The 24882-nt window shown below is 32.8% G+C and overlaps 1 protein-coding gene and 1 long non-coding RNA gene across 3 annotated transcripts; both read right to left on the bottom strand.

Annotated features, from left to right (window-relative positions):
- Positions 1-20742: 20742 nt before the first annotated feature.
- Positions 20743-22071, bottom strand: LOC145051548 (uncharacterized). Of its 2 annotated transcripts, none has more exons than XR_013683694.1 (3): positions 21619-22071; positions 21236-21494; positions 20743-21144 (listed from the first exon to the last, which is right to left on the bottom strand). It is a non-coding gene; the product is annotated as an uncharacterized LOC145051548 (long non-coding RNA). The 2 variants fall into 2 exon arrangements; XR_013683695.1 differs by having other exon boundaries at positions 21236-21462.
- Positions 22072-22328: 257 nt separating this feature from the next.
- Positions 22329-23217, bottom strand: LOC145053986 (basic form of pathogenesis-related protein 1-like). The gene has a single exon (XM_079002120.1). The coding sequence runs from the start codon at positions 23167-23169 to the stop codon at positions 22660-22662; it is 510 nt and encodes a 169-aa protein (XP_078858246.1). The 5' UTR covers positions 23170-23217; the 3' UTR covers positions 22329-22659.
- Positions 23218-24882: the final 1665 nt, after the last annotated feature.

Raw genomic sequence — 24882 nt, 5'->3', positions numbered from 1 at the left:
GATGGTTGTACTTCCACTCATCTATATCGTATGCTTTGGGATCGGCTGGGTCGTGATATATGGAGTCTACTTCATTCTCTTGTGGTTGAGGTCGGCGATGATCCGATGGTGAAGGTTACATATGGTTATCAAGGGTGCACGTGGAGGTTTTTGGCCAGAGGTTAATGATCAATTTATTTTGATAGAGCTATGCAGGAACTATGTGTGACAACATAAATATATGGATGGGCACGTTGGCACGAGAATTGTTTGTCGTAACAAATAGGTATGGGTTCGAACCCAAAATATGTTTACTCCTTATGAAACCAATTTTATATTATTTAAGTGCTCAAATATGTTTTAACTTGTTTTGGCAAATACATGAATGTTGCTGGTTAAGTGGTTATAAAGGCATTTATTATAATATAAACAAAATTGTTTAAGACATTTATTATAGTAAAAGCAAAATTGTTTAAGGCGTTTATTATAGTAAAAGCTAAATTGTTTACTCCTTATGAAACCATTTTTATATTATTTAAGGGCACAAAATATGTTATACCTATAAAGTTGTAAACAAATTATATACTCAGCAAATTAATCTATGGAACCTTTTTTATGTATATTTATTTAATACACCAATAAACGGTTAAACATTATATTTTATTTAGTAAGTTAAAAACATTATTTTTTGTTTAGTTAGTGAAATAAATGTACACGAATAATAGTCTCGTGTGTTCATTTATGTTCGTCAACTTTATTATTATTACTAAACGAATTCATGCGCGTTGCACGACGCAGGTTAAAAATATATTATTAGAATATATAGTTTTCAGACACCTTTTAGTTATTTCGATTCATTAAATTAGGTTTTTTTTTATTATTATATTTAATGTTTTCCTTTTAACTATGTTAAAAAAAATATATTGAATTTTTTTAAGCATTATTTAATATTTTACTTTAGGTTTTAAATTTAAAACTAAATTTTTAAGCTTATTTGATATATTAATGTAAGTTATTTATTTAACTATATATTGAAGTTAACAGATTAACTATATCATATTGACAAGTCGCAAATTCCTCCATTTATGATAATGTTTACAACTAAAATCATACTACCTCCGTCCCAAATTGATAGTCCACTGTTAACTTTTGAAGTTTTTTTTCTTCAACTTTGACCTTAAATATTTTTGTTTTTGATAGATAATACTTGATGCAAAATATATGAATGGATTGTATTTTAAATGTTTTTTCATTGTCATAAGTTTTATCAAGTAATATATAACATAATTAAAATAATTTAATGTCAAAGTTGAAGAGAAAAGACTTCAAAAGTCAAAAGTGGACTATCAATTTGGGACGGAGGAGTATTTAAGTTAATAAATTAAGTATATTGTGTGGAAATATAAAAAGTTGGGAGTTTCAAATGAATGTGGTGAAAGAAAAAAATGATTCATTTATAATACAGTATGATATGATGATTATAGTTTTATTTTTTAAGTCATCGTAATATATACAATTATTTGATAATTTTATAAACCGTTTAAAATTGTATAAATTATATATCAAACGTATGATAATCTATATATAACGGGTAACAAAATGTATGAACAAAAATATGAACTACAACTTTTAATAACATAAAAATACAAAAACATCTATTATAACATTTGTATTAAAAAAGATATACATACAACGAATAACAAAAAAATATGAAAAATAAACACTACATGCTTTAATAACATAAAAACACTAAAACATTTATTATAACATTTATATTAACTTTTCATATTTAAATCACAAATATCTTCAAATAGATTAATTTTTTTAATGAGCAAAACTTTACAACCTTATAAAAGAAAGGAAAATAAAAAGTTATTAGTGATTACTAATTAATAATCATAAGTTAAAAACTCTTGAGTTGTAACTAATAAATATACATAAATTAGAAAAATTTTGAGTTGTAGTGTGAGTTTCAAATGAATACGGTACTTGGAAATGTGTATTTATTATTATTATTATTATTATTATTATTATTATTATTATTATTATTATATTCGTCTAAATAATTGGTTTTGATGCATCATTTTTAATCCCTTCAATGATTAAACATAAAGATATTTAATTATAAATTTATAACATACATAGATGCATACATATGTTAAACAAATCACATATAATATATATTTTCGTAAATATCATATGTAATTGTTGTGATAGTAATATGGATAAATTACTTTCATATGAAGAACATATCATGATAAGTCATCATAATTACATATCAAATGTTAAAAATTATGTTATCTTTTAAATATTGTCTTGTAAATATGTTGTGTAGGATAAACCAAGAAAAAAAATAATAGAAAATAAGCATAATCAAAATAGAAAAACTACAATCAAATAAATAAGAACATTGGGTGGTTGAATATATAAATAAAAATGTTACATAAATATACGTTTAAATTAAAAAAAAATAAAAAATAAAATAAATAAATAAATAAAACTAACATTCGTCTACTTTGCTCAAACAAAAAAAAACATATATCCGTTTTCTGAATCTTTTTTCTTTATTGAACATCATTCAACCATAGAAACTTGATGACAATTCTTCACTAACCTGCAATCAAAATTCTTCAAATAAATAAGAACATTGGGTGGTTGAATACATAAATAAAAATGTTACATAAATATATGTTTAAATCAACAGAAAAAACTAACATTCGTCTACTTTGCTCAAACAAAAAAAACCTATATCCGTTTTTTGAATCTTCTTTCTTTATTGAACATCATTCAACCATAAAAACTTGATGACAATTCTTCACTAACCTGCAATCAAAAAAATTTCTTGAAAATGAAGAATGAGAAAGATATTCCAAGCAAAACATTGATTTTTAAAGTAAAATAAAAAGTTATTAGTGATTACTAATTAATAATCATAAGTTAAAAACTTTTGAGTTGTAACTAATAAATATACATAAATTAGAAAACCTTTGAGTTGTAGTGTGAGTTTCAAATAAATACGGTACTTGGAAATGTGTATTTATTATTATTATTATTATTATTATTATTATTATTATTATTATTATTATTATTATATTCGTCTAAATAATTGGTTTTGATGCATCATTTTTAATCCCTTCAATGATTAAACATAAGGATATTTAATTAAAAATTTATAACATACATAGCTGCATATATATGTTAAACAAATCACATATAATATATATTTTCGTAAATGTCATATATAATTCTTGTGATAGTAATATGGATAAATTACTTTCATATGAAGAACATATCATGATAAGTCATCATAATTACATGTCAAATGTTAAAAATTATGTTATTTTTTAAATATTGTCTTGTAAATATGTTGTGTAGGATAACCCAAGAAAAAATAATAGAAAATAAGCATAATCAAAATAGAAAAACTACAATCAAATAAATAAGAACATTAGGTGGTTGAATATATAAATACAAATTCTACATAAATATACGTTTAAATTAAATAATAATAATAATAATAATAATAATAATAATAATAATAAAAAAACTAACTAACATTCCTCTATTTTGCTCAAACAAAAAAAAAACCTATATCCATTGTCTGAATCTTCTTTCTTTATTGAACACCATTCAACCATAGAAACTTGATGACAATTCTTCACTAACCTTCAATCAAAATTCTTCAAATAAATAAGAACATTGGGTGGTTGAATATATAAATAAAAAAGTTACATAAATATACGTTTAAATCAAAAGAAAAAACTAACATTCGTCTACTTTGCTCAAACAAAAAAAAAACTATATCTGTTTTCTGAATCTTCTTTCTTTATTGAACATCATTCAACCATAGAAACTTGATGACAATTCTTCACTAACCTGCAATCAAATTTTTTTTCTGGAAAAAGAAGAATGAGAAAGATATTCGAAGCAAAACATTGATGTTTGGAGAGTCACATTCAAGATTGAGTAATACATACAAATCACATATAAAAGTCAAATGAGAAATTAAGCATAATAGAAGAATAGAAAAGCTTCATTTGTTTTGGTTGAAAGAAAAAAAATCATATTACAATTACCATCAATGCGATATAACTCATTTCTTCAAATCATCGTATTTGGATCGTGAATGCTTCAACTATATGAAAACCTTTGAATCATAATATCTTCAACCAAATGACGACTTTTTGTAAGAAAAATGTACTAATATAACTACATATATAATGAAGGTGAAAGAGTGTCGGGTTTTCAAATGCATGAGGTGTTGAACTTATAGAGTGTGTGATTTTCTTGGAATTGGATTATGTCATTAATTACTTTGAAGGTGAAAGGGTGTGGGGGTTTCAAATGCATGAGGTGTTGACAAAATTTTATGGGGGTTTCAAATGCATGAGATTCAAGAAAAAATGCTAGCTTTATAAGTATGTATGATTATTATCACTACAAGGAAGACGATCATTAGCGGCGATAAAAGTTGTCGGTAATAAGTCGCCGCTACTGCTTCGTCGCTATTGATCAACTTGTCGCCGCTAATGAGAGATGCCGCCGAGAATGACTCTGTCGCCACTAATGAGGTGGGTCGCCGCTAATAACGAAGTCGCCCGAAATAACTTTGTCGCCGGTATTAGTGTCGGCGGTAATAACAATTTTCATTTTTAAATTTTTTTTTAATTAACGATTTTGGTTGTCGGTAATAATGTCGACGTCAGTAATTACATAACAACATTCGATTAAATATCAAAAATAATAGTGTCTACGCTAATTATAGAACAAACATCCGATTATAATTAATTAAATATCAAAAGTCATAATATCCGATAAAATATAAAAAGTAATAATGTCGCCCGATAATTACATAACATCCGATTAAATATAAAAAGTAATAATATCGTCCGGTATTAGTGTCGCCGGTAATTACAAAAAACAACCAAAGTTTTACAATCTACCAAGTAGCAAAGCGTGACAACGTATGCAAATAAAACTTATCCCTACATACCATCATCTTCGTTCCCATCGTTTCCTCGATTATTTTGGGATTGAAAAAACAAATAAAGTTCATCCCTACATGTCGGGTCGCTGAGCATTGCACGAAGATGTTCCAACTACATAATTAATAACAACATATATAAAATTGTAAGTTAAATTATCAAACATAAACAAAAACTATCTAAATACATTGTTATTTTTAAACTAAGACAAAAAACCAAAGTACGTTGTTATTTTTTGCACTTGGGACAAAAACCTAATTACCAAAGTTTTTAGCAAATAATCACCACAAAACCAAAATTACCAAATCAACATGCATTTTACGATGCTAAAGTAGATTATTATTTTTAAACTAAGATGAAAAACCAAAGTACGTTGTTATTTTTTGCACTTGGGACAAAAACCTAATTACCAAACTTTTTAGCAAATAATCACCACATACACACAAAATAACATCCTACTTATAACAAACACATATAATTTCACATATATATATATATATATATATATATATATATATATATATATATATATATATATATAGATAATAACATCATATATATTTCTACCAAATACTCATATACCACATATACAAATACACATATACATTGACATATATACACCAAATTCACATATATTCATACAAATATCAAATATACACACAATTTTCACATATAGCAATTTTCACATACAAATATCAAATTCACAAAAAATTGAAATAATAGAACCTGTAGTGGCGAAAATCAACGGATATGTAGCCGGAAAAATTGGTCTTCACCTGAAAATATCCTCACCCGTAAACCCAAAGACAACACCACAAAAAACACTAAAATTGAACAATTTCTTGCAATTTAATCATCAAATGCAGCTAGAAATCGAAATTAACATACAAATACAAAGAGATACAATAAATTCAACTTAACTTTCTTCAATAGATGGAGCTAGAAATCGGTCCCAAGAAGCCCTAACCACCCTTGATCCCTAATCTCACACAATGTGGGGAGATATGTTGTTGGAATCTACTAATTGAACACAAAATCGGGGGAACTTGCAAGAGGCGCAACGTATAGCAGCATCAAATAGAATGAAAATGGGAAGAAATGAGCAATCTATGTACGTTTTTTTTTATCTGCGAGAGCCTTTAGCGGCGACAACTAGGGCTTTACTGGCGACACATGTCAATAGTGGCGACAATCTGGAGGGAATGGTACCGTGTCATTTTTTAGGTAACTATTAGTGGCGACATTTTAGACATTTAGCGGCGACACAAATGTCGCCGGTATTATGTTTGTGCGGATAAGGGACCCCAACCGTTGGATTAGGTACCTAATCGAACGGCTGAGATCTAATAGAGGGGGAAAATGTGTATTCGGGTGATAAGCCTTTAACGGCGACACTATTACCTGTGATATGGACTTTTAGCAGCGACTCTAGCATTTGTCGCCGCTAAAAGTCCATGTCGCCGGTAATAATATCGCCGTTAAATGTCGAAATTCTTGTAGTGTATTATTATTATTATTATTATTATTATTATTATTATTATTAATGTCGTTTAAACTTAACTAATTTTTCTATATTGGATGAGTTACAAATAACTTTGTCTAACGATGGCCGTGATCGAATAATGTGGTTGTAAAGAATGTGGTTGTTAAAACTCATAAAATTTTATTAGTAAATTTACGTCTAGATAAACTGGAATTTTTTTTGGATAAATCAATATACTTTATTATTCGGTTAACTTGTTTTGGCAAATACATGATTCTTGTTATTTGTAAGGCACTTTTTTATGTTAGTGTTGTTATTTATAAGACGTCTATTTATTGTATTGTAATATTGTAAATAAAATCTTACTATTTATGAAGCCCACAATCCACGTTATCTAAGGCTCAAATTTAATATGTTATAACTTATATTCTTATAAAAGGCCGTGAAATAAAGTAATAAACATTATCAGGAGTTGTAACGCACTAACTTGTTAGAATAAAATGTAACCAACTTGGTCATGTCATAACTACGTACGAAAGACCAAGATTATATGCACAAAGACAAAACGATTCGAGGTTTTACTGCTTATTTGACATAGTGCTTATACCTATTTGTATATTCGGTAAATACACAAAAACAAAACGATTCGAGGTTTTACTGTTTATTTGACAAAGTGCATATACCTATTTGTATGTTCGGTAAATACATATAGCATCCTACTTTATAAATCCTGAAGCATGTTTAGATCTTACACAAAATAAAAACGAAAAAAGAAGTGGAAAAACGTATATGAGCATATGTTTCTTACATCGATCCAATTTTCATAATCATTTGACCAGTCACTTTAAAACTATATTTCGTGATGAATCATACACCATTATTGCATGGAACCCTTGCACAACAAAGAAGAACTTAATTGTGCCAAACAACTCGAGTATAATGCCCAAACCTCTTTTACAGACGCAAAACATTTGAAGAAGGGTGTTACTCGTATACGAAGGTCGTGCACCTAATAAGATTTTTTTTTACACTACGGGACGGAATCGGAGCAGTGGCCCGGGACCCCAAATGCACTACACAGGTCCGCCACTGCATGTGATCACAACATTTGCACCACCAGTCTGACCCAACGGCAAATTTGTATTTTCCAAAACATAGTTTAGATATAGGGAAAATGACGCAACGGCCCAATAATGTATTTTGACTTTACCCTTTCAATCACTAAACTTTTTTTTTCTTGCCTTTTAGAGGTACAAAATATTTATTGTGCTTTCGATTTGGTCCTTTTGAAAGAATTGAAGGGATCATCCGGTAACATCCTTGCCACATCATTTAAAATTTCCACATGTTACGGCTTACTGTGTTTAGTTAGGGTTTTTAATGAGGCACCGACAACAGTTCTCCCACTCTTTCCGTCTTCATCAAATATTTCTATCGACTATCTTGATTCAACCATGGTTGTCTATATCGCTGTTGATGTGCATTTTCAAGGAATATTTGAAAGGTACCCCATACGATACAACGATGGTACTACGTAGAGACTAGAGAACATTGATTTCACAGGCATGGACAAAAACGAGTGCTACTCGTTTATGGAAAGATTCACAGGAGAAAAATGTGAGAAAGTGTACTATTGTCTTCCTGATATCGATTATCCAAAAGGTTTGAGGTTAATTATGTTAGAACATAAATTTGTGGTTTATACTTTTGTTTTTCAAGGCTTTTATAGTTCTCGGTTTTGGACCGAAATCTCCATGTTCTTGGTGGTGTTTGGACCAAAATCACCATGTAATTTCGGTGGGCTTAATGAGGTTTCGGTTGGGTTTTGGGCTGTGTCTTTGTAATTAGGTCTAGGTATATCTATCATTGTTTCATCCGTAAAATAGGTGGGTCATTCTAAAGTAGTTGTTTTTTGAGACTGAGAGAGAAAGAGAGACCCAAGAGAGTAATAGTGAATCTTATGTACTAGACTATTATCAATATAGTGTGCATGAAGATTCATCATTGTGTTCTTATTTCATATTTATATGATTTGTGGCATTCACTGGATTGGGATTTCGCACCAATTATAGTGATTTTCATTGATACATGAAGATCAGGTTTTACAATTGCTACCAGAGCTTGGATTGGTATCAATCAAATTGACCAAATATCAACCGCTTCTTGGAGTTATTATTGGTGTTTTACAAGATCTTTTTGACGAAAAACTTTTGATGTTCTTCGTGTTCTTCATTACTTTGGAAATTTTGATCGAGATTCGTTGTGATATGAAACATCCCAAAAATACAGACAAAAAATTTCGTTTTAAACCATTTATTAAACCACGGTTATCAAAAAATTTCATATAAATAAAAGTCAAAGCATTTCAAAACATTATCAGAGTATCATATCCAAAACATCAGAGTAAACATCCCAGGATAAATCACTGTAGTGTGTGTGCAATGCAATCACCCCGAGCCTTTCCCTCTGCTACTAGAAGTACCTGAAACCAAAACTAAAAACCGTAAGCACGAAACTTAGTGAGTCTCCCCAAACTACCACATATCATATACATAATCGCATAACCACATACATTGGGCCTAGCCGGCTACCTCGGGCCCCGCTTGGCATCGAATGAATCCGACATCAGGCCTCGCCAAGCATTAGGCCCCGCCTGGCATCGAGCCCCGCTCGATATACAGATCTGTTTCTACCAGGGCCCGCCTGCTATACACATACAAATATATAATCATAATCAGGCTAGTACATAACAGACAAACTCAACACTATAACTGCTAGTCTGAAGGCCCCGCCTATCTTGGGTATCGCCCCTACTCTGCTGATATGGAACCTCGTCCATACTCAGCTAGTGATGAGATATGGGCCCGCGCCCACACTCACCTCCCTACCAGGTACATACATGTATCACAAAGACAACAAGTATAACTAAACATGCATTCCTTCCTCTGGTACCACCCGACATCGAACCGTTGTTCGGAAACATACATAATAACGTTCCTCGGGCCTCATCCGACATTGGACCATAATCCTGAAAATATAAACTACATCGGGCTATCCCCGAAATCGGATCTAATCAGGCATACACTAACATACATAAAAGGGTCAACATTGGTTCCTTAGACCCGTTCCTACAGGAGAAAACTCACCTCACAAGCTGACTATAGAATCTTGCGAATAAACTCTTGCTGCTAGCTGGCAGATCCACGAACTGCTAGTCTCTCGACTCCCCGAGCTACCATTACCAAAATAACAATTAGTCCAAACCAATAATCCTGCTTAGGGTAAAATGACCATTTTACCCCTAGTCCAACTTGGTCCATATATAAGTCCCAAAACCATAATATGAAAAGGCCTAACACTAGGTAGGTTTCCCAAGCCCAATAGTGGCCCACTAATGGTCCAATTTGCTAAATTGAGCCCAGTCCCTCTAATGGGCCTTACCCTAAAGCCCAAACGTATTCACGGCCGAACTTATCTGACTTCTAATGACCCACTAAGGCCCCAAAGAACCAAAGTCCAATGTATGCCCCAATCTGAGGCCCAAAACACGCAAAGCTCACTTCTGCTGAGTACACGGGGCATACTCCAATGTACGCTAGGCGTATAGGCTACATGGCTAATACGTTACGCGTACATGCATGTAGGCCCATCGTACGTCTCTATTAAGACACTTTTCCCATTAAGCACTTAATACTCTATTCCAAAGGCTATAATCACGTATCCAAGTCCTCTTCAACGTCTTAATCCATAGTCACTGACTTGGTGACTTTACATGACCCAACTAAGCCCAAACTCCAAAAATGGTATTCTATTTCCATGAAAGTGATCTTAACTCATGCATGAACCTATTAAGACATCCAAGATGGAATCTTTCTACCTTAGGGTCTCATTTGGCACTGAGAGTGGCAACTCTAAGCCTAGGAATTGGATTTAAACCATAAAGCTCCATTCATGGGACCAAAAAGGTCCAAAACATCACTACACTAGATCTAAGCATACTTGAGGAAAGTTCAAGGCTTTATACCTCAAGATGATCTGAAACGAAGCAACACTCTAGGATCTACAACTTCTCCTTTGAACCACCACCTTGCTTTGCTCTTTACTTGCTTGGAAAATGGCTTCACAACACCAAAATGCTCTCTAACGGCCTCCTAAGCTCCAAGAACACTCAAAGAAGGAGTAGGGTTTCGTGGTGGCAATCTAAGGGTGAAATGGAGGTTGACCATTGAGGCATATTATTCCTTTTATAGTGACACGCCCTAAAATTTAGGGTTTAAGTCTGAATGGAGTACGCCCCGTATACCTCTATGTACGCCCCGCGTACTCACAAACCACATACATCTATTTTACTCCTCGACGTTGGGTGTACCCCAGCTTACCATGCACGTACTTTCGCGCCTATCCCCTTGCATGCATGGTACCTTCTTGCCATCTTTCTCCATTAGGGACCAATAATGCCAATAACTTCAAAGTGCTATAACTTCTTCATTCTAAGTCCGTTTTCGACAAACTTTGTATCCACGAAAAGATGGCGGGAAGCCCTACGCTCGTAGCTACACCCCCAAACCTAAAACCTTCGAATGAGACCCAAGACCCATAATAGACCAAATCGTCACATTACGCCTATACCCTTGGCCTCCGAAGCCACAATCGAGTACTTTCAAAACCGGGTGCTACATGATATATTACAAATTTCGTGTTTTTGGCATATTTTAGGAGGCATTCAGTCAAAATCTAAGTGTTGTCGATGGTAGGATCTCGTCCTCATTTAGGGTTTGAAAGTTCTCAGCGGCAAGCTATGTTCTCGGTTAAATCATCTTCGGTCTCGGTACCTACCTCGGAGTTCTTGGCGGCAATGAAGGTTCTCGGTTATGTTAGCTTCGGTGTTCTCGGTGACAGTGCAGGTTCTCGGTTAGGTTATCTTCTTTTCTCGGTCGACGTCTTCGGTCAAACGTCTTGGGTCCACTCATTTGGCTTCGCAGTCTCGGTGAGCATCTCAGTTTTTTAGATTTCAGCCACCGTTTTCGGTCTAGAAGCCTTGTATTCGGTTGAAAGCCTAGTATTCGGTCAAAGTTATCGGTCAAGTTTTATATCAGACAAACGGTTGACTTTCAAGGTTCTCGGTCAACAGAGTGTTGATCATTGTTGTTTTCGGTCAGAGAAGAATTTATTCTTGATTTTAGATCAAAATCCTTTTACACAATCATATTCCTTTCATTGGTAAATAATGAGTTCCTATAACAATACCAAGAAGGTAAGTGAAACCCCATGCTCTCAGTCATGTGAAGATAAAATAAATAAATATCGTGAGCATAATGAGTTATTAATTAGGGAAATTGAGGATCTTAAATATGAAGGATATACTCTCAGAAAGGCCTAAAAACCCTTAAAAGAAAAATTAGAGGCCCGAACCAAATATCTAAAAAGAATTAAAGAGGAATACAACACTAAATGTAAACACTATGATTATGTTCAAGAAAAGATTGACAGTCTAACTTTCCGAGCTCAACACATTAAAAATTAAGTTTGAAAATGCAGACTTTAATTTTAAAAAATTTGATGTGTCAAGTAAGAAAGTTGAGACAATGATTGAAAAGCAAATTAGATGGCAAGACAAAAAGAATGTAGGTCTAGGGTATGATAGTGTTCCTCCTCCATTTAATGATAACTAAACTTTTACTCCTATGACTGAGGAAGAAAAGGCAAGGGAAGCACACCTACAATATGGTAAACCTACTGTAGTTGAGGCAGTAAATAATGATAGTGTGAACAATACTAATGTTTCTACCTCATGTGCAGATAAGGCCACAGTGCACGATGGGCATGAGCAGAACAAAAATAATTCTAGTTCTACTGAAAATGATTCAAAGACTTGTGATAATGATAATCCCATTGTTGAAAAAATTCAAGCAACAAAAATCTGTTAATCAGTCTAATAAATGTTCATGTGCTTTTGCTTGTGGAAGTTCATTGAAACAAACTTCATTTGGACAAGGACCAAGATACAATATTATTTATTTGAAAAGACAGACTAGTTTTAACTGTGGGACTCCTGGTTACATTGCTAGAAATTGTCCATATTGTTCATATGTTCCCTACTATGGACAAGGGTGGTAGAACGTACTAAGGGGGAGATCTTCCAAAAGAAATCCTTCAAGGTCACATTCACGAAATGGTGATTGGAATGCTAAAAAGGCCAAAATCAGACTCCCCAGGACAAGAAGGGCATGTCGAACAATTAGCCTAATTCAAGAGATGGTTCAGCCAAACCGAAATTGGTGAGGTCAAATTCATCTCAAGGGTCGTCCTCTAGCTTATACTCATAGTACAAGCCCAAATCGAAAGCATGTCCCACCCCAAAGGCTAGTGAGAAAGGTCCCTTTCAGTTCAACAAGAAAGTAACCGAACCTAATTTCCAATGGATTCCCAAAGGTCATATTTCAAAATCGTCCAAAAAATCCTGTAACTTCTTTATGTTCTTTTTTGATAAACAGGATATGTCATGGGAAAGAGTATCTTGTGTAGAAAGTAATGTTAAATCCAGTTTCAAAATGGACTGGGTTCCAAAAACCAACTAACCCCACACTTTGTGTCAGAGCAGTTATGGAGGAATATCATCAGACTTTGATATGTTGATAATGATTGTTCTAGGCACGTGATTCGAGACATCTCTCAACTGCACGACATTTAGAATCTGAATTGAGGGTATGTGTCCTTTGCGGGAAGGAAGAAATAAAAGATAACAAATGGAGATTGTATTTAACGGCGTGATGAATTTTGAATATGTTAACTTCGTTTCGGAATTAAATCACAGCTGAGGCCGAATATGTTGATGAGTCTAAGTGTTGTTCTCATCTGGATGCAACTTCAATTACTAAATTATAGTTTGAATTTTCTTGATACTCCTAAGTTTTCATAAAATGATTCATTTCGAAGATATATTTTTTATTTTGGTTGTTTAAATTTGCGCATTTATTTTATTTCCTTTCTTCCCTATGAACAAATTTAGGGGAAGAAATCAAAAATAAAAAAATTATAAAATAAGAAATTATAAAATCAAAAATTCCAAAAATATGTCTTCTTTCGTAAGTGTTCTTGGGAAGTGATATGAAGTTTAGTGTTAAAGGACAATTTGAAATACATGTAATGCACTGAAGCTGGATTGTTTAGACTTTGTGTTCAATGTGTTGGTAGGCATGAAGGTTTCAAAATGAAGGGACTAGATGTGACATCCCCAAAATCACGGCCAGAAAAGACCGGTTTGTTTATGCTTTGTTTAAAAATCAGAGTTACATTTTAAATGAAAGTGTTACGGAATTTGTCCCAAAACAAAAATATGATAAAGATTTATCAAAAGCATTTCCATAGAAATGTATTTCATTAAAAGACTCGGGATGTCATGTTCGTACAGATCAAAAGCATAAACAGTACAATATAAGCCTTACTACATTATTTCATATCTACATGCCTATATCCGTAATCCCTCGTCCAAAACATCACACCTATGCTCATGCGCCACTACCTGTAATACATAAAACTGAGTGGGTCAGGCTTGGGAGCCTGGTGAGCACATAGGGTTTTCAACCCACAATAAATAAGTTTATTAATTTCATCGATCAACAATAACCCGATTACCCGTTCCCGTTATCCTCACTTTACGTCCCTAAACACCTATCATAAGGGACCTAGCCTAAGGATCATCATCGGGACGGACACTACTGCTAAGGGGATTCCTCAGCAATAAATGTCCTAAAGGCAACCATGTGGGGGATGGAGTACACCGGTGAACATATCGTTCACAAACACCTACAGGTTGCGAGCCTGCTAGTGTTCCACTGGACTGTCTAGAAGAGTCCGTGGTCGTCATCCATACTCCGCTAGATGACAGAATCAACAACATCAACATCGAGGCCTCTCATCATTTTATCACACATCACCTATTGCATCTACCCATGTTTTACCCCAACATTTTCGTAGATATAAAATACATATACAGTTTAAATCATTGAAAACATGTATAACAACGTTCATCTAGCATAGATAGCAAGTATTCAGATAATATGCACACATAACACGTAATTTATATAAAATACTTCATATCTATGTGTAAGTTGAAAGTAACTATGCACTCACTTGTTAAGGTGATGATTCCAAAATCGGGCAGCGCTTGCTTCTAACGATTCTATTTTCCTTCGACGAAACCTAGCATTATTATCGCTAAATTTTAGTCTAATATTTACCGTGACCAACTATTAATCTTAGTATTATTATTATTATATAAGTGTTAAACAATATTTTCCAACCACTATGTACAGACAGGGGCCAGACATAAAACACCGGAGGGCAGGACCATTTTGGCATATAGCACTTCTGAAATCCAACAACCCTATGCAGCCCTTTAAACCAGATTTCCCGTACCGCGAGTAGTTAAAAAAAATATATTATAACGACACTTATATAAGTTATAATAATAGCTCAAATATTTATTATAAGTTCATAATAACAATACTAATTTTAAATATAAGCTATATTAAAATAAGGTAAGCATAACTTACTTACAAGGGGGTTTTAGCTAGGAGTCGGGCTCTGCAGGGGCAGAACTTCGTCGCTGAATCTTTCTAAGAAAGATTCGTGCAGCGCTTCAGCGCTCACCTTACTATACTAAGCTACAGAAAGAGAAGTCGAATCACGAGGGACCGAAATGCTCGGGGGGATAAGGAGAGAAAGACTCTTGAATCAAGAGAATGGTGCAAGAAATATGAGAGCCCAAGGCTCTTATTTATACTAATTGAATTTTCAAAAACTATCCTCCATAATTACTTAATGACCTTTTAGTTATATAAACAACTAAACACCCCTCTATAATACTATTATAAATGGATTTAATGATATTCGTACTAAACTAATGTCGAAAGAACTCAACATTAGTCTTATAATGACCGCATCGTCGATACCTTTCTAATGATATATACATATGTATATATATGTGTACGTATACATGATTTATATTTTATTTTAATACGTAAATATGCTATTATAATTTGTAAATCGTTCATACGAACTCCGTTTTTGACGTTCTTTATATCCACGCGTAGGTGAAGACGTACTCTACAACTTTCGTTTAGACTTCGTCGACTAATTTTGACTTTATTTTTAAAGTTATATTTTTAACAAGCCGGGACAGGATTGGTCTGTTTAAAATCTCATAACTTCTTCATACGAAGTCAGATTTGGGCGTTCTTTTTATCGATGTTCTTAGTTTAACATATTCTACGACTTTCGTTTAGATCACTAAGGCTAAATCTCGCTCTATTGTAAATTCACTATTCACGCTTCCCGGTATCGTGCCGGTTCTGTCGTGAAACTTCGACGGGTCATAACTTCTTCGTTATAACTCGGATTTCGGCGTTCCTTATATGCACGGAAACCTTGAGACATATTCTACAACTTTATGTAGAGATATCGGGATTATCTCACACTTTAATTTTGACGCTCATTTTTATTCTTTATTAATTATACATTTATAATTAAATAATAAACACATATAATTCACATAATACTCAAATATTTCATCTTTATTACTTCAAAAAGAGTTACAAGAGTTGACCTAGACTATTACATTGACAAAAATGCTTAGCCCTGAAACCTGGGCGTTACACTAGACACCGTTGACAATGAAAGGACTTGACAGTGTTAACTCATCTGGACTTAGATAGTTACATTTAGACTGACCATACGATGCTTGGATAGATTGAGCAATGAGATAAACAAGGGAGCCTGCAAGATACATTAAAGTTACTTATCATCTAGAACTGTGGCTCAACACTTCTTCGACGTACAGACTTATGTCCTTAATTCTGGTGCTGATAGGGTGACTGGGGGTTCTGATAAAGTTGGTATGTGTAAAATTGTTTTTCTTTCTTATCCTCTATGTCAGTCATATGTTGCCCCCTTTGCGAGATTGGAAGAGATTTGATCTGGGACGCAACATATGCATTTCTATTTCTATGAAACCCTCTATCTATCTATGCCAGTCATATGTTGTCCCCTCTCCGTGATTGGAAGAGATCCGACCTGGTACAAAACATATGCACCTTTCTATCTGTCTATCCCTTTATCTATGTTAGTCATATGTTGTCCCTCTACGTGATTAGAATAGATCCGACCTGGGTTACAACACATGCATCTCTATATCTATTTTCTCTCTCAAATAATTGAACATTCACCTAAAGTAAAGAGCTCTTTGGAATTCCTTGATTGATAGGGTATGTCGTGAAGTGGGGAACACACTCTAGTGCGCTTAAAATTGAATTGGTTCCAAACTAAAGGTTGACTGTAGATCTTGCTGCTGAATTTAAGTGGACAACAATATCCTTGGTCATCGTAAAAAATGGTCTATTTAGGAATATAATCGCAATGTCTTGTTACTTATAATATGTCAAACTTACATATTTCCTTTGTGTTTAAGTGGACCACAATATTGGTGATTGACAAGAGTGCTGGTAAACGATATTAAATTGCTTGACAACTTTGGATCCCGAAAAGTTTTAAATTTTGTTATTAAAATGTGTTTATTTTATTTTTGTTTTTGTTTTTATAAAATTTGTTCATATTTTTCCTCTATGCACAAATTTAGGGGGAGAATTAAAATCAAACAAAATTCATAAAATCCAAAAAGTCCAACAATATGTTTATTTCTTTTTCAGAAAAAATAAAAAATCACTATATATATATATATATATATATATATATATATATATATATATATATACATACATACTATTTTTTAGCGTATTTTAATTTTATTTTTTATTCTTAGTAATTTTTATTCTGTGCTAAGTTTATTTTATTTTTATTTTTATCTCAAAAATTTCATTCATCTCAAAGCGCAAACTCAAAAGAAGAAGAGACACAAGGAGATTGTATGGGGTTTTTCTGAGCAAGGAGAAGAAACTTGAAAATGAATTGACATAATTACACTTCACACTACTTTCAAAAGTAATTGAAGGCATGAAAATGTACAAACTATCAGTTAGGCAGTTTCTTTCTAAGAACTATCGTATCTAAGGAATTGAAAGTCTGAAACTGTACAGATTGTTAAATTGCTCTTGTCAGTTATCTTTACCTAAGAACTATCGTGGCACCAGGGCGATTCACCTAACTGGGAAATAGATATCGCTTAACATCCCACCCAGGGTCTTGACAATCTCTTTGTCATGCAAAACTGCAGAGAGTCAAATGTATTTTCGGATACATTATTCACAAGAAAGGAATTAACGGTTATTGGCACTAGGGCGATGCACCTCGCAAGGAACGATTATCGTTGAATGTCCCGCCAAAGGGCCTTAAGCTCGTGTCATGCTAAACTGTGGAAATATGTTTTCGAATATTTTTGTCACAGGATGGTTTTGTGAGTTATTCCTAATTAACTCTTACTGGCACTAGAACGATCACTCAGCTGAGATTCAGAAACTATTGAATGTCTTGCCAAGGGCCAAGTTAACTTGTTAACTTGAAAAACTGTATTGAGATCTTTGATCAAGGATATGCAGGGGCTAACATAAAAAATAGCCACGAGTAGTTCTCCGATACTCAACAAATCGCAGTGCGTTCCTCCGTGTTTACACAGATATTGCGAGTAGTCTCCATCTGAGTCAAGGCTGAGTCCTTAAACAACTGTGGTGAGAAGGGTCTTTATGACTCTGTGATCCACATGGACTTTTTAGTCATGGTTACTTTTAAGACGCATCTATGATCGAAGAAGAATATTCATTCAAAGGAACAAGAAGTGAAGATTATCTTTCAACACATAATCTTTTAACCCTAGAAGTAAGGTGAAGTTGTTTTTGAAGTTATATGATGACTTGCATTGAAGTCTCCTAAATTAATTTGCTGCTATCTATGAACTTGCTGAAATGATCCAGAAGAATCAGTCTCTCTGTTATTATCTCTGTAGTTTCTCAAAGTTGAAAGTGTTGATTTACAAGAAGCCTCTATACCCAATGTGCGTTCAAAGTCAAATTTGAGGGAAGTCCAACTACTAAAGATGAAATTATTCATGTAGAAGATTCATATGTACATCTTGTAGTAAGTCGTGAAGAGATCGAGGAAAGAGCACAAAGTCAAGATCAAGGAAGACTGAAAAGAAAAGAAAGCTATAAACCAAGGGGGGATTGTTAGGACATAAATTTGTGGTTTATACTTTGCTTTTCAATGCTTTTATAGTTCTCGGTTTTGGACTGAAATCTCCATGTTCTCGGTCGTGTTTGGACCAAAATCACCATGTGATTTCGATGGGCTTAATAAGGTTTTCGGTTGGGTTTTGGGTTGAGCCTTCGTAATTAGATATAGGTATATATATATATATATATATATATATATATATATATATATATATATATATATATATATATATATATATATATATATAATTGTTTCAACCGTGAAATAGGTGGGTCATTCTAAAGTTGTTGTTTTTCGAAAACTGAGAGAGAAAGAGAGAACCGAGAGAGTAATTGTGAATCTTATGTACTAGACTATTATAAATATAGTGTGCATTGAAGATTCATCACTTGATTGGGATTTCGCACCAATTATTGTGATTTCGATTAATACGTGAAGATCAGGTTTTACAATAATTAAGAATGAACTTGATTATTCCACTTTTAAAGCCATTGTGTATGAATGTGGTATTGTACTCCCACTGTATGTAGACTATTTTGGTACTATTAACATGCAAGAGTGTTTGGATGAACAAAGAGAAGATGTTGTTGATACTAATTATGAAAATGTTGTTGATAATGCCCACGATGATGGTGAAACAGATGAGAAAGGGCATATAGATGACAATGGAAACCCTTAGTTTTTAAAAAAAAAAAAGAAGATAATGAGGCAAAGTGTGAGATGAGTGACAACGTAGGTGAAGGCGATCCTATTAATGATGACATGGGGGGAATGAAGATGATGAGGTTGATGTTGTTATTGATATGCCAAATATATTCAATGAGATAGCAACCCTGGAAGGAGAAGCAACATATGTTAGGTATGAGGTTTGAGAATCCAAAACAACTCAAACACATGTTATGTAATTATGCAGTTGCTAATGGTTATCAACAATGTTTTAAGAAAAATGATAGTAGAAGGTTGTTAATTAATGTTGTGATGGAAGCTGTACATTTAGGCTTTAGGGGTCATGGATGAGTAACGATAAGTCTTTCCAGATAAATTCTCTGACAATTTATCACAATTATTCGAGGAATTTCAAATTTGGATCAATTGTCACTTACAGATGGATAGGAAGACATTTTACTCGAGAATTTGTAAACAATAAGAAGATGAGTGTTAGGCTACTTAGAGAGGATGTCAAAAACACATTTGGGATTGAAGTGAGTATGAGTCAATGTAGGAGAGCCAAGAATTTTGTTTTTACTCTAGTTAAAGGTACACTTGCAGACAACTATGTGGGGCGACGTTATAAAAGGCATTTTTGGATTAGTTAGGATACGATTTGCTTTGTGAATTTAGGGCAACAAAGTTACTGGTAGTGATCGTTTTAGGGCACCAACATCCTTTTTGTAACCACTTTGGGTAATGAAGAACCGAAACTTGCTCCCTAAGGATGATACTCTAAACAACGTCGTATGGTCAACTTCAGTTGTGTACTGGTTTATGTTGTGTCATGTCCAAAACGGCATCGTTTCCTTCATGTCATAACACCAACTGGCTTAATTTTGTGACGTGACATTTGTGATCAGTAAAAATAAGTGAAAGGGACTAACTGATCAGGTTTCAACACATTTTGCTCCCTTAAAAGGCAAGAAAAAAAGTTTAGTAACTGAAAGGGTAAAGTCAAAATACATTGTTGAGCCGTTGCATCATTTTCCCTTAGATATATCTTGATAGATTAGTTAAATTTTTAAAAATATTTTAAAAAAATTAACCATTTGAGATATTTTTAATAAATGGTTAAAGTTAGTTGCGACAAAGATAATTAGTCACACGGTGTGTTTAACGACTCGCTAGTAACGAGAAGTTGTAGTTTTTATTTATTCATTATATATATATATATATATATATATATATATATATATATATATATATATATATATATATATATATATATATATATCAAGGTTGTAGAAAACGCTAGATGTTAGCTAGGCGGTGGAATGGGGTCTAGGGATTAATCGGTTAGACGGGGAATAATCGGGGGATTAATCGGGGACCATTAATTATTAAAAAGATAATTCAAAATTTTATAAACTGTCAACAGGGGCAATTTGAGAGTTTATCAAATTCAATACAAATGAAATCCTCATTCTTATTCTTGTCCTCACTGTTGTCCATACATTAAGTGGAATCCTCACTCTTGAATATAAAGGGTATAACAGGTAAAATGAAACCAATTTCACTTCCAAAAGACATTGCACATTCATAATCTGCCTCTTAAGACATTGAACTTTAAAACTTAAACTTTAACAAGTGTTATGGGCCAATTGAATCTTGCATATTCAAGATGTTAGCAGCATCAATAGCCCCCTCTACAGCTCCTGCTCCAATTAAAGTATGGACCTCATCAATAAATAGTATAATTTCATCACTTTGTTTGATTTCTTCCATCAACTTCTTCAATTTCTCCTCAAACTCTCCACAATACTTTGTCCCAGCAACAAGTAGACCCATGTCTAGAGTAATCACCTGAAAATTATAGGAACAAAAATTAACCTTTTAATTGAAATTTTGAACTCATGTCACTAGAACATATACCAACAGGAAGTCTAGAACCCACCTTTTTCCCCTCAATTTTTTCTGGAACATCCTTATTTGCAATTCTTTGGGCAAGACCTTCCGCAGTAGCAGTCTTTCCAACACCGGATTCTCTAATGAGGTAGGGATTGTTTTTTGTACGTCTTCCCAGAATTTGAGTAACTCTTTCAATTTGTGGTCACCTTCTAACAAGGTTATGGAAAATCGATTTCACAAAGGGTTGTCGAGCAATCGACCTAGAAACGAACCCTATGTAGATGATAAAGACCGAAGCTTTAGAGCTGAAATCGAGTTAAATCGAGCTTAAATCGAGCAGTATTCACAAATTCGTTGATTAACAACTTAAATCGAGTTTACTAGATAAAATCGAAACTTTACAGCTTAAATCGAGTTTGAAGAACTAACCTGTGTAGATGATAAAGACCGTTGTCGGAAAGAATGGAGGCTCTAACAACGACGAAGACGGAGGAGGAGAAACGGGAGGTGCGATTGAATTTCATGGATTCCGGCTTCAAGAGGTGATGGCGACGGCAAGGGTGAGCTTCAAGTTCTCCCAGCTTTGAGTCGAGAGAAAAAGTGAGAAAACGGTTTCACAGGGGACGATGGAATGAGAAGTGAGAACGAACCCTAGCAAAAGTTTTCAGTTTTGACAATTTTGCCCCTAATTTTTTTTTTAAATTCGTTGACCAAAGTTGACCAATTAAACCGCCTAGAGCCGATTTAGCACCGATTAGACCCGATTAGCTCCGAGTTTGACCGACGTTGACCAACCCCGATTATCTTGAGCGATTACACATAAACGTAATCAGTTGCAGTCCGCCTGACACCTAGGCGCCGATTAATCGGCCGCCTAGACCGATTTTTACAACACTGATATATATATATATATATATATATATATATATATATATATATATATATATATATATATATATATATATATATATATATATATATATGACAAATTATATGACAAATATAACGGTTAGTTTTTAAACATGTAAAATTAGTTAAAAACTACAAGTTAATAGTTTTGAAAAGCTTCTTGAACTAGCTTTTGGATTCAAAATTTTTATTTGAAATAAAGTTAAAAACTCATGCGGTGCAAGAATTAATTAAAAAAAAAAAGCTAAAATTTAAGAAGTCTCAAAAAATCTATACCAAATACGTCCATACAGAAATTGCAGTTACACTTAAATAACAAAAGTCGACTACAATCCTATTTGTAAATATTGTACCGACTTGTTCTTTATCATGTTATAAATAACAAAAGTGTGACACAAGAATCAATACACTTCACATCTTCAAGATCAACCTAATGGGTAGTTAAAATTGAATTTTCACCTTGCGGATATAACTTATACATAAATAGATATTACATAATTATAAATCGATGCTCTTGAACAAGGGCATCTATCCATATATATATCTGGTATAACACTAGATTCAATATGGGCGTTGACCCTCATAATTTCCTGGGGGGTCATAGCTACATATAACGAACCACCAACCATTATGACACTTAAGTTTAGCACAACCAAGATGAATAGAATCACGCCAAACAACTTGTGTGTAGTGAAGGCATTCGTCACCAATACACGAGTTCGATCCATACTCATAGTATTGTTTCTCCCCAACCCACAAGTTAACGGCATTAGTTGCGCTAAACTCATCACCATAACCTTCAGCTAGGTTTTCCCCAAAAGGTCCTTCTGAGTGACGCAAGTCACAGTCACCAAGTCTTTGGTATGCATACCCATGAGCATAGGCTGCAAGGGTCATGTTCCATGTAAGAGGTTGCACCCTGACCTGAGCTCGTGCTTTGTTGTGTGGAACAAGGAAGTATGAGCTTAGGTCTTGGTTGTGAGGAACAAGGCCTAGTGCAATTGAGAGATATGTGAAGTATGAGAGCACGAAGAAAAAAATGGCTAGTGGGTTTATCCTGAAGAGCTCCATTAATTTCTAATAGTGTTTTGGTGCAAATGAAGCGTAATAACATGGGCAATACTTGTTGCTCTTTATATCGAATTAATATTATATTATGTTTTTGTTCTTTAACTTAAATTTCTTTCATAGAGAGGATTCCCACTTGTATATGAGAGTAATATAACAAAACGGTGCTTTTTCATTTACTTTAAAATGATTTAATTTGGAGATTTTATTATTATTAGCCTGCCAAATTGGCAAAATTTAGAATGTTAGCTATAGATAAAATGGGTCATGTGTGTTGGATGCAGTAAGAGTTCATCCGAAATGCACTAAAGTGAAGTTTTTCAAAACAAAAAGTTAGATTAGTATTTAAAAGCAAAGTTTATGTAATCATATGCAATATATTAATTATTTATAGTTTATAAAAAAAAAAAAAAAAGACACAAGAAAATCATGAATCAAGTTATTCGGGGTCGAATTATCTAGATTCCATATTAAAAATTTATTAGTTTTGACATGTTATTTAATTTTCAGTTTTGGTGCCCATAACCAAATTAAAACCGTACATATGTAATATGTTTGATGCATACCATGTATTATGATTGAGAAGATAGTTTAATAGTACTTGTCCTTTAAAAATTATCATATTTTACAAGAGTTCAAATGTCTTATCATTTTGTATATAATTTTAAAATACGCGACACTACAATTTGGCATGACCATCGTATTTAACGATTTCCATCAAGTTGCTATTAGAATACAAATAAAAAAAAATGTTGATTTAGAGAAGCAAACAACAAAAGTTCACATGCATATAAGAATACTTCCAGGGTATTATATATAAAAGATACATCCTGCAAAGAAGGAAATTCAATACTATCCAAGAACCACACAAAACACACACACACACCATATATATATATATATATATATATATATATATATATATATATATATATATATATATATATATATATATATATATATATATATATATATATATATATATATATATTTGTGGATTTAAAATAAATAGAAATAAAATTTATAACAAAAAAATATTTTTTTTGAATTCAACAAAAATTATATATATATTTCGAAATTAATATTTAAAAAAAAAACATAAAAAAATGCATTTTTTTATGCATATTCATATTTTTTTTAGAAAATTCATATTTAAATATATATATATATATATATATATATATATATATATATATATATATATATATATATATATATATATAAAATTTTTTTTAGAATGCCTTAGTTGAAACAAATAATGATTTTCGTAGTATTTTTTTTGAAACATATTATGTCGAAAAAAAAATCTCATTTAAAGATGGTTTTTACAAGTTAGGTTCACATTTGAACTTAATTCTCTATATCTTTGATTCTTTCTCTCTCTTTCCACACACACACATACACACACACACACACACATATATATATATATATATATATATATATATATATATATATATATGTGTGTGTGTGTGTGTATGTGTGTGTCGTAAGATTGAGAAAAAATGATAAGGTCAAAATTTAATTTATTTGTTGTCAAAATTCTACGAGATGATATTGTATGTTCGTAATTACTTATGAGATATTATTAATTTTCGACTAATGTTTAAATGTTTGAAGGTTGAAATGGAAAAGGAAAAAACTATTATTTTTCCACAATCATGTGCTTATCAACTCTCATGCCACTTGTCAACTTTATATTGGTTCTTATTTTTT

The sequence above is a fragment of the Lactuca serriola genome, chromosome 5, assembly GCF_051521515.1.
Source record: "Lactuca serriola cultivar US96UC23 chromosome 5, Lser_US96UC23_V15, whole genome shotgun sequence".
Taxonomy (NCBI): domain Eukaryota; kingdom Viridiplantae; phylum Streptophyta; class Magnoliopsida; order Asterales; family Asteraceae; genus Lactuca; species Lactuca serriola.
This window is presented reverse-complemented; position numbering and strand designations above follow the sequence as displayed.